The following is an 11,693-nucleotide window of genomic DNA, read 5'->3' as shown; positions in this document are numbered from 1 at the left end:
TGTCCGTCCTCTGACGCCCCCCACCCCCTTCCTAAAACTACCCCCGGCTGCAGCCCGCCCCGAGCGCGCCGCCTGTTTATTCAGCCGGGAGTCCGGCACGCGCCAGGCGCACGCACTGCAACAACAAACCCAGCTGAATGGAGAGTTTGCAAGGAGCGGGAGAAAGGAACGGGAGGGGGGAGAGGAGAGGAGGAGGGGGAGTTTAGGGAGTGGGTGGGAGGAGAAGATAAGAGGAGGGGGGAGTGGGGGCTGCAGCCGCTCGCTGCAGCAGCGGGGAGTGGGGGGCGAGGCGGGGCCAGGGCTGCGCGTGGGGCTGGGTGTCCCATTGAAAAGGCGGACGCACTCCGGCCGCCCAGCACTCTCTCACTTCTGGCCAGGGAACGTGGAAGGCGCACCGACAGGGATCCGGCCAGGGAGGGCGAGTGAAAGAAGGAAATCAGAAAGAAAGGGAGTTAACAAAATAATAAAAACAGCCTGAGCCACGGCTGGAGAGACCGAGACCCGGCGCAAGAGAGCGCAGCCTTAGTAGGAGAGGAACGCGAGACGCGGCAGAGCGCGCTCAGCACTGACTTTTGCTGCTGCTTCTGCTTTTTTTTTTTTTTTCTTAGAAACAAGAAGGCGCCAGCGGCAGCCTCACACGCGAGCGCCACGCGAGGCTCCCGAAGCCAACCCGCGAAGGGAGGAGGGGAGGGAGGAGGAGGCGACGTACAGGGAGGAGAAAAAGCATTTTCACCTTCTTTGCTCCCACTCTAAGAAGTCTCCCGGGGATTTTGTATATATTTTTTAACTTCCCTCAGGGCTCCCGCTTCATCTTTCCTCTTCTTTCCCTCTCTGTTCCTGCACCCAAGTCCTCTCTGTGTCCCCCTCGCGCGCCCCGCACCTCGCGTCCCCGCTCGCTCTGATTCCGCGACTCCTTGGCCGCCGCTGCGCATGGAAAGCTCTGCCAAGATGGAGAGCGGCGGCGCCGGCCAGCAGCCCCAGCCGCAGCCCCAGCCGCAGCCCCAGCAGCCCTTCCTGCCGCCCGCAGCCTGTTTCTTTGCCGCGGCAGCCGCAGCGGCCGCGCAGAGCGCGCAGCAGCAGCAGCAGCAGCAACAGCAGCAGGCGCCGCAGCTGAGACCGGCGGCCGACGGCCAGCCCTCAGGGGGCGGTCACAAGTCAGCGCCCAAGCAAGTCAAGCGACAGCGCTCGTCTTCGCCCGAACTGATGCGCTGCAAACGCCGGCTCAACTTCAGCGGCTTTGGCTACAGCCTGCCGCAGCAGCAGCCGGCCGCCGTGGCGCGCCGCAACGAGCGCGAGCGCAACCGCGTCAAGTTGGTTAACCTGGGTTTTGCCACCCTTCGGGAGCACGTCCCCAACGGCGCGGCCAACAAGAAGATGAGTAAGGTGGAGACACTGCGCTCTGCCGTCGAGTACATTCGCGCGCTGCAGCAGCTGCTGGATGAGCATGACGCGGTGAGCGCCGCCTTCCAGGCTGGCGTCCTGTCGCCCACCATCTCCCCCAACTACTCCAACGACTTGAACTCCATGGCCGGCTCGCCGGTCTCATCCTACTCCTCGGACGAGGGCTCTTACGACCCGCTCAGCCCCGAGGAGCAGGAGCTGCTCGACTTCACCAACTGGTTCTGAGGGGCTCGGCCTGGTCAGGCCCTGGTGCGAAAGGACTTTGAAAGCAGGTAGGTTGCATTTTGGGGCGGGCGGGGGAGGGGTATTCTTGCCTTAGTCCTCCGTCTGAGTGTCTGTGGAAGTGCAGATGTCTCCAAGGAGATGGGGGAATTTTTATTTAAAGGATTTGTGAAAGCTGGTCGATTTCAAGTCCTAGTTTGTTAGTTTCAGCACTGGCCTCTGAAAATGGCTTTGCCCAGGTCTCCAAGGAGTGAAGGGTAGTAGTGAGGTGCAGAGATACTGGTGAACCGAATACTGGGACGTGTCAAAAGAGACGTCTACCTGACAGATTCTTTCCCCAGACCTCCATCTCCCCCTACCACTAACCTACACGTTCAAGTTAACCTCTCCTGTTATTTTCCTTATGTTACAGGGTGATCGCATAACCTGCATCTTTAGTGCTTTCTCGTCAGTGGCGTTGGGAGGGGGAGAAAAGAAAAAGAAGAAGAAAAGGGAAGAAGAAAAAAACGAAAACAGTCAACCAACCCCAACGCCAACCAAGCGAGGAGCCTGAGAAACATGGCTTTCAGAAAAACGGGAAGCGCTCACAACAGTATCTTTGCACTCCAATCATTCACGGAGATATGAAGAGCAACTGGGACCTGAGTCAACGCGCAAAATGCAGCTTGTGTGCAAAAGCAGTGGGCTCCTGGCAAAAGGGAGCAGCACACGCATTATAGTAACTCCCACCACCTCTAACACGCACAGCTGAAAGCTCTTGCTCGGGTCCCTTCACCTCCCTGCCCTCTCTCAAAGTGCAGTTCTTAGCCCTCTAGAAACGAGTTGGTGTCTTTCGTCTCAGTAGCCCCCACCCCAATAAGCTGTAGACGTTGGTTTACAGTGAAACTATGCTATTCTCAGCCCTTTGAAACCCTGCTTCTCCTCCAGGGCCGGATTCCCAAACCCCATGGCTTCCCTCACACTGTCTTTTCTATCATTTTCATCATAGAATGCTTCCAATCTTTTGTGAATTTTTTTATTATAAAAAAATCTATTTGTATCTATCCTAACCAGTTTGGGGATATATTAAGATATTTTTGTACATAAGAGAGAAAGAGAGAGAAAAATTTATAGAAGTTTTGTACAAATGGTTTAAAATGTGTATATCTTGATACTTTAACATGTAATGCTATTACCTCTGCATATTTTAGATGTGTAGTTCACCTTACAACTGCCATTTTCCCTATGTGGTTTTGTAAAGAACTCTCCTCATAGGTGAGATCAAGAGGCCACCAGTTGTACTTCAGCACCAATGTGTCTTACTTTATAGAAATGTTGTTAATGTATTAATGATGTTATTAAATACTGTTCAAGAAGAACAAAGTTTATGCAGCTACTGTCCAAACTCAAAGTGGCAGCCAGTTGGTTTTGATAGGTTGCCTTTTGGAGATTCCTCTTACTGCCTTTTTTTTTCCTTACTGTTTTATTACAAACTTACAAAAATATGTATAACCCTGTTTTATACAAACTAGTTTCGTAATAAAACCTTTTTCCTTTTTTAAAAATGAAAATAATCAGCTGCCTCTAATCTTTCTTTGACTCTGGTGCCCCTAGTTCAGTTTTATGAAAATGTCAAAGGGAAGAGTGGGTGGAGAAGAAAATGTTGCAAAACATGCTAAGTGGCAGAAATGACAATGATAAGTGCCACGGCCAGTCCCATCCAAATGGTGACTTTATGATGAATGTGTGTGTGTGTGTGTGTACATGTATATACGTTTTCTTTCTATCCTGTGCGCAAATGTACATGCCCACCAAAAGAATAGATGATGATTGATGGCTGCATTATCCTTTGATCAAAATTTAAAATCCCCAAAAAAGTGAACCAGAAAGAGAGGGTCCTCCACCGTTTTCCAATTCTCAACTCCATTCTGAGTTTCTCCATGTGAAACTATGGTAGGACTGGATGAAATAATGGAGACTAGGTCTGGGTGGGGAGAATGGTGGTTCTGGGATGGGGGTTGGAGAGGTATCCCTCTCCACATTCAAGCTCCTAGTGGTGAGTATGTTTTCTCTTCCCTCACTTCCAGGCACACATTTTCTACTCATTTTCTCCAGTACACATACTTGCCACATTGATTTTAAGTAAAAGGCACCTATGATATGAATTCATTCCAAACGGATTGAGATTTTAATAAAAAAACGCATTAGAAATGTGTGGTCGCTTTGAGACACTGGTCTATCTAAGCTTGTGACTCTATCCGAATAGCGTGAGCTGCGTATAAAAGTACCCAATTACCAAGATTCAAAAAGAAATTGGTGGGTTTTTGGCTGGCTTGCTTCTTGTCAGTTAGCAAGGACGTGATTAGAATCCTACTCGGCCTCTCGCCGGCTCCTCGCTCGCCGCCTGCATTACTTGCAGATTCAGTTTGCGTGTCTCCAGCCAAGCGGAAAGCCGAGCGCAAAATGCATCTTACAAAACCCAACAAAGAACGGGTAGCCAGCACGTCTTCCAGAGTTAAAAATCTAGTCTGTGTTGGTACATCTATACCATTTAGTGGCACAGAATAATCATTTTTTAAAGCCACGATGCGCGGAGCACGCCACAGCGTCTGATGTCATTTTGCTAAATGACCCTCTATAGAATGCACATTGAGGCTTCAGTCCCTTTCAAAGAGATGAGCGTAATTAAGGAAAAAAAATCAGTAAATTCCTCATCGCCATAAATAATCGGACTTTCTGCCAGCAGTGGGCCAATTTAGAGCTTACTTGAGAGAAGTAATGCTTTTGTGATGCCTGCTTTTATTTTTATCTTCTCATTTGGAGGACCAGAGATGGGCTCCACCCCCACTCTCCATTTCTCTTTCCTTTAATTTATCTCCTTTGCAAGTTTCCAGATAAGGTATGCAAAGAAAGTGTAGCAAGTCACTTATGGCTATGAATATAACATTAGGATAATGTTTCAGCCCGCACAAAAGGGGATTTTTTTTCCTTCTCCTGTGGAGACAGGTGTTCTTTTACTCACTTCTGAATGGGAAATATCCAGTCTCGTTAAACTCGAGGCAAAGTTAGTCGTTGTTTGCCACAATGTGAAGGCAAACTCGAAAAATTCACAAAAACACACACACACAATTTTGCCGAAGCTAGGAAAGGGCAAAGCGAGGATTGGGCAAAATCTCATTACATCTGCTCTAATCGCTTAGCAACACAAAGCCGGGGCTTGTGCGGCGAAGGGAAGCCATTCACAGCGCTCTGACAGGCCGCATTCAGCGCGCGTTAGTCAGCTCCATAAATCACCGCTGCCCATTGGCTGCGCGGCGGGCTTTGGAGCGGCCCTGGGCTGTCAGCGAAATACAAAATGTAGACCCCAGAGGCTAGCAATAGCAGCCTCTTCCCGGTCTTAGCCCCCACCTATTTTTCTTTCTTTCTTTCTTTCTTTCTTTCTTTCTTTCTTTCTTTCTTTCTTTCTTTCTTTCTTTCTTTCTTTCTTTCTTTTTCTTTCTTTCTTTCTTTCCTTCCTTCCTTCTTTCTTTCTTTCTCTCTTTTCGTTTCGTTTCGTTTAGTTTCTTTTTTTTTTTTAAGAGAGAGGAGGGGAATGCTGGGGTAGAAAACTGCATTGACTTTATTGACTGACAAATCTTACCTATTCAACAATGGCCTGGAGACCACCGAGTTAAGACTGAAGACACGCTGAAATCGATGAGGAGGAGTGGGGAGTGCGGGAGAGAAAGAAAATACAGACCTGCCGCGGACTGCAGAGCTGTTGAATGGCACACATCATCAGAGGATGGGAGAGAGCTATTGGTGCACAGGTTTCACCTCCCTGACACAGTTCTTTTAACATTTTAAATTGAGAGTAGAAGGGGATGCATCAAGAAGAATCTATCTCAAGTTCACATCAGGCAGGACCCACTAAGGAAGAAAGAAGAAACCATTCTGTGGTTTGCAGAGAACTTCAAAGGAGTAGGACTAAGATGTCTTAAGAAAGAGGGATAGAACGTGCCTTTCCACTTCGCTGTTCTTGCAGTGCTGGCGATGTTTAAACACAGAAGTAGCAGCCCAATTCGTTGATATACACAGCAGCTGGGTGAAGCCACGTAAAGGAGTTAAGAAATGGCTTGGTGGCAGAGATTACAAGCTATATGTAAATGTTAACCCCTGTTGCTGTTGCTATTCTTATCTTCCGGTCTTGTATCTCATTTTCCTGGGGACTGGTCAGGTGCATCTAGATCACAACCCAAATTGGATTCTTACCCACAAACCACGTAGAAAAAGTCTGATAATAGATGTGGTATCAAGGGAGATTTTTCTAAGATGCCCAAGTTGCTTTACCTCAAATGCCACCTCCTCCAAGAAGCTTTCCCTGACTACCCTCTTTAAAGCAGCTCTCCATTGCTATAATCGCTGTCCATTAATCCTATTTTTCCTTCCTGGCATTTACCACTATCTGAAAATGCTGTATCTTTGTTTGGTTATATGATTATTGTCAATTATCCCCCACTACACGGTAACCTCCCTGAAGCTAGGAACCTTACTTGTCGTGTTCACCATTATCTCTCCCGCCCCTGGGAAGAAAAGGTATTTATTGACTACATGGACACATGGGGATGGTCTTCTCTGCTCCACGGAAAGTTGTGTTTCTCATTCTTCCTTTCCCCTCCACTTGCACTCTCCACCCTTCTCTGCTCCTCTCTCTGTCTCAGGAGGCAGGCTTATCTTTATGGAATTCATCACAAGAGTTGTGTGTCCTTCTGGCTTCCTCTTGGGTTTGGCCAGTGGGAGACACCAGCAGGAGGTGGCAAAGTAGAAGGGGAGATAGGTTGGGATATTTTTATCCCTGCTCCATCCCTGCCTAGGCCCTATTGCTTTGACAGTGTCTCTACTCCTTGTCCTAAGTCCAGGGCTCTTGTCAGGAGGCTTCTCTCCCGCCAATACAGCTCTTACTGAAGTCTAGTAACAACTCCCTCCTCTTGCCCCTTAATTAAGGCCCAGAGCTGGTAACAGCTCTCCCTTGTTCCTAGTCTCTGGGTGCAGCATCATTTTAGTTAACCTCACCAACATCTCTGTCTTTCTGTTAAACTTTTTCATTTACCCTTGTGCCATCATCTCTCTTGCCAACTCTGTCTGCTACACAGGCCATTTCCCCACAGGATCTCATGGATATATTAGTTTTGTGTAAGATTTTTCAGGGACTCTTGGGGTTATGAGTAAGAAAAATCCTAGAGTACGGATGAACCCAACTCCATACAACATGTAACTCTAGAAACATCAGTTCATCTTCTTCAACCAGGAGTGAAGTCAATTACAGTTTTCTCTTCTGGAAAATGAGGAAAATAATACCTTCCTTTGCATAGATCACCAGGTGAACAGAAAATGGAAGGGCTTTAGAGCATCCAATGACTATATCAATGCAAGAGATATGTGCTTCTTACGATCTTTCTGAACCAGGTAGTGGAGTGGTACTGGGGACTTGCCATTAGGATCAGCAAAGCTGTTGCTGCTGTTGGAAGCCACCCCCACTTTCTTTCGCCCATTCATTCGCCCTGCAATTTATGCACTCACTTCAAAGGGGAGGGACAAATTATTAAATCTGGTCAACATTTCTAGAACTTAATTGTGTTAATTTGTGTTTTCTCTCCAAGAAGCATCTGTTATTGCAACTTCTTAAAACAACAACAACAACAACAACACCACCACCACTGTGGATGCTTCTGTGGTGTAATAATTGTCCGCAACCTCAGGTCCTTTTATTTATTGCTGAAAAGCCTCTGAACTTCTTTCTCCCTCTCTCCACTCCTGAGCCAAGACATAGTTCTTTTCGGACTTCCAGAGAAACTCCTGGTTATCCGGAGACAACGGTAAGGAGGGAAGCGGATTCGCTGACACTAAGGTTCTTTATCTACTGCGAAAGCGAATGACTTGGATCTAGCGCAGGTCGAAGTTATATTCCTTCTTCCTTTGTATGCAAGATTAGGTTGTTACAAAAGAGGGTGTGTAGGTTAATGGCAGGAGGCAAGTTGCAGCGCGGAGCGCGGGCCCTGAGCGCGTGTCAGGCTTAATGATTTATTCAAGCTGCAGCGCATCCGGGCGTTGATTGGCTGCAGGCATGCGTCCGCTGTCAGCTGCGCGCGCCGGGAACTCTCCAGGCTACCTGAAGCTGGGGGGAGGAAGAGGAGGCGTGGGGACCCGAGGGGAGAGGTGTGAAAAGGAGGAACAGGTAGGAGTAGGGGGTGAGAGAGAGGAACAGAGAGAGAGAAACAGAGAGGAAGAGAGACATAGAGGAGATGGGAAAAGAAAAAGTAGAGAGAAACTGAGTGAGAGGAGGAGAGAAGGGAAGGAAGGAGGGAGAACAGAGAAGGGAAGAGAAACTCAAGCCTAGGTTGCTGGGGTAGGAGAGAGAGGAGAGGAAAAGATGGAGAAAGCAGACGAGAAAAACAAGAGGGAGAAAGAGAAAATGAAGGAGAGGCGAGGATAGGAGAATAAATGAGAGAGAGCATAAACAGAGATTGGAGACAGGAGTGGGACGCGCTCCCAGAACGTCCCGCGTGCGCCCCCCTCCAGGCAGCCAGCGGGCGGCCGCTTACAAAGCCGCCTTTGATGCGCTGGCTACCAGGGCTATTTTGGGGACGAGATGGGGGAAAGCCGCCAACCCACACTCCTTGGAGGGAGTCACTTTCTGTAAAGTGCATTGGAGAGGACTGGGCCCTGGATCCGTGCTGTCGAAGCAGGAAGTGGATGTAGGGGACAAAAGCTCCGCACCTGCCAAATGGGAGACCTTAGAGAGAGCCTCCCCCTCGCCGCTCCCTGCTCCCCCGCCGGCCCGGGAAGCCTGCACTACCAGGCTCAGCGCAGCCAGCCCCACCACCTCCGGACTCGACCCCAGCACAGCCCCGCCCTGCACATCCTCTCTGAACCAAACTGCTTCTGCCTGCCTTTCTTTGGATCTGTCTTTCTTGGTCATCTGAGTCACTTTCTCTCTCGCCTCTCTTTTCTTTCTTCCTTTTCTTCTTCCTTCCCCTCTTCTTCCGCACTCATTTGTTCTTTGTTTTTTTGTTATCATTATTTACAATTAACAAAGCCCCAGACACTTCTAGATTGGAGCTCTGCTCAGCCGGTGGACTCTTTGGAAAGAGGGAAGACAGAGGGGAGAAAAAGCAGAAGAAAGGTATTGCTGGGGGAAGAGAGTGACATTTGAAAATCGAATGAGAAAATCAGCCCACTGTGTGCATTTGCCCGGATGAAGTTGTTGAGCCTGCAGGGTCAGCAGTCAGAGAGCGGCTGCTTGTGTTGGGGGAGTTGGATATTCTATCAATAACCACCCCTCTCCTGAAGACCAGACAGAAGTAAAGCTGGCGTGTCCTTCCCCTAGCCACCCCCCTCCAGTGCACACAGCTTTTGGGTTCCTCCAGCTATCTCTCTTTACTAGGAAAAACAGTCTGTCTCCATTGTCCAGGTGCCAGCAGGGCCTTTGGCGAAAGGGAGGCCGGCCAGCCTTCTGATCAAACTCAAAGGTTAGTTAAAAGACAAAAACAGCTGAAAGTCTTCATGAATAATGTTGGGCCAGTGCCCCCCTCCTCCACTCCACCATCCCAACCCCCCCCTCCCAACTCAGTGTAGTGCAAGCCATGCTGAATGCCCTACCACTTGGTTATGCTGCTCGCCTAAGTCAGAATTTCACAGAAAGCCCGAGAAGAAAAGCTCCCACAATTAGGGGTCGCCTGTCAGAAAACATTAACGCCTTCCTCTCCCAGCCTGTCAGGCTTGCTGCAGATACAAACCGCCATGGCGAATTGGCCCTCCACCCCATGAAGTGCCTGCCAGCCAAAGGAGCAGGGATTTGCAAGCCACAGGAGATGGAGCCTGCCCTAGTGCAGTTTCTGCAGTGTCCTGATGCACCGAGATGCCCCCAGTTTCTGCTTTCTAAGGCTTGGCTGTGTTGGATGCCTGGAAGAGGTCATACAAGATAGTACTGCAGATGGGCAGATGAATGACCTCCCAGACCAGGGCAGTATAGCAAGACCTTTTCCTACAATGGAAATGGGTAAAATATATACACATGACTACATCCTTATCTCCTGTTTGCTGAGCATTTTTCCAGTGCCGGGGATCTTATATTGTTAATGATCAGAGCAATCCTTCAAGGTGGTGTATTATTATATTTATCTTATAGGTGAATAAAGCTGACAATCTGTAACAGCTAAGTAGTGGCAGATAGGATTGGACCTCAGATTTTCCTGACTCCAAATTTCATTCCCCTTCCACCATAATCCATCCCTTAGTTTCTCCAATAAGATCCAGACACCAACTCTATGCTTGCTTGCTTCTGAAAGCATTGCCAATACTTGAGTGTGTTCTTTGCCATCTTCCTTGTATTATCGAGAATATTCTCCACTTTTAGAACAGTATCTGGCATGTCCTTGACACTCATAAACTTGTGGATGGAAGGGAAGAGGAAGATACAAAGAAAAGAAAAAAGGGAGGAAGGGAGGAATTCCTTAGAAAAGTCCTTTTGGTTTTCTTTGAACATTATTTTGTTCTGGAAGATATATGACTTTGCATGAAGAGATCTGGTTGGGATTCTTATGTACCATCAGTTAGTTCAGGAGTGGAACCTGTGTTTTCTCATCTGCATAAGTGGAGATAATAATAACTACCTTCTACGGTAATGATAAAGATAGAATAAGATTAACTTTGTGAAAGTTCCTAGCATGATATCCAACACATGCTCAAGAAAATCCAGTTGAAAATGAAATAGGTCTTAGTTTTTTATTTTTGTGTATCAAGAGAATATATATCACACATGCATTATATCTGTGAAACAAAAATGCTGTGTTATAGCTAAGTCCTCAGAAAATTTTTAATACTGTTGTTCTGTGGTGTTCATGCCACCAAGATGGAATGAGGTAAAGTAGAAATGATGTTCACAGGTCTAAACCTGCGGAAGGAAGGAAAGAGGAAAGACCGTCTAGTGTTGTGGAAGAGTTTCAGGGCTTCAAAGAAGTGAGCCGTCATCTTCCAGCAAGAGCAGAATGATGCGGGTGTTACTTCTCCATGATGAAGCAGGTAGGAAATTATCAGCCCATTTTGTGGAACAGAGAAATGAAGCCCCAAGATGTGATTACTTTCCTAGGAGAAATTAAACACTGGAAGTTAAAATTGGCCACTGTGGTTCCTTCCAGGAGACATATCTTCTGAGCTTTCTGGAGTGATTCAGAACTTTGGTCTTCTCAGGCCTTAGAAGGAACATTTTCACAAAACCATTCATAGCGATTCAAGGGATAGCCATTATTTCCATTGCATGGGACACTAGTGAAATTATTAAAATTTGCTTCAGTTTTCAAACTTCCAAGATTGCTGTCACTGTCTGTCTTTGATTCTACCCACCAATCAGCTCTTTCAGTTCCAAAACACCAATTTTTTAAAAATGGAGAACAAAGCAAGAAAAACTACTGTTGATAATCCCGGAAATGTTTGATAATCCTGCAAAAGTTGGTCAGCTTCTTGGTCATTAGTTTTTCACTGAGTCCTTGTATGATGTTTTCATTTCTGGAGAGCAGGAATGATCTTCAACATGTCCCTCTTTGTCTTTCCCACATTTCTGTAGCAACAGTGGTTCATGTAAACTAATGATGATATTTTTTCCCTTGAAAATCCATGAAAATATAATAACCAAATATCTCAGCCTTGGGAGGATGATCTGGCTAGACTAGTCCAGGTTCAGCATTCAGACCACTCATGTGTCCACTTCCTGAGGACAGGGAAGCTGTGTTTGGAAGAGAGAGCAACACGTGTAGGGCATGTTTTTTTTCTCCTGTTGGGGTGGCCAAGAAGAGGCCTGCTTTATATCCATCTACTCCTTCTCAGGAATGTCCCTGCTTCACCAGGACACAGAAATGAGGGGGATTTATTTTGTGGCATCTAAATAGGGTATACATTTCAATGAACAGCTAATTTGTTGCTGGAGATCCTCTATAGATGAAAGTAGACACGATATTCTAATTCTAGGGACTTTTTGTAAGGCAAAAAACAAAACAAACAAAACAAAACAAAACAAAACAAAACAAAACAATCCCAGACAAGTTGAAAAGATACAT

The 11,693-nt window shown here is 47.2% G+C and overlaps 1 protein-coding gene and 1 long non-coding RNA gene across 2 annotated transcripts; both read left to right on the top strand.

Annotated features, from left to right (window-relative positions):
- Positions 1–343: 343 nt before the first annotated feature.
- Positions 344–3,176, top strand: LOC105493808 (achaete-scute family bHLH transcription factor 1). Its single transcript, XM_011761735.2, has 2 exons — positions 344–1,673; positions 2,036–3,176. Exon 1 carries the CDS (start codon positions 931–933, stop codon positions 1,624–1,626), a length of 696 nt encoding a protein of 231 aa, XP_011760037.2. The 5' UTR covers positions 344–930; the 3' UTR covers positions 1,627–1,673; positions 2,036–3,176.
- Positions 3,177–8,250: 5,074 nt separating this feature from the next.
- Positions 8,251–10,950, top strand: LOC105493807 (uncharacterized). The gene is made up of 3 exons (XR_011608513.1): positions 8,251–9,110; positions 10,527–10,662; positions 10,779–10,950. It is a non-coding gene; the product is annotated as an uncharacterized lncRNA (long non-coding RNA).
- The last annotated feature ends 743 nt before the right edge of the window (positions 10,951–11,693 follow it).

This window comes from Macaca nemestrina, chromosome 10, assembly GCF_043159975.1.
Source record: "Macaca nemestrina isolate mMacNem1 chromosome 10, mMacNem.hap1, whole genome shotgun sequence".
Lineage (NCBI taxonomy): Eukaryota > Metazoa > Chordata > Mammalia > Primates > Cercopithecidae > Macaca > Macaca nemestrina.
The sequence above is the reverse complement of the archived record's forward strand: the minus strand, read 5'-3'. Positions and strand labels throughout refer to the sequence as shown.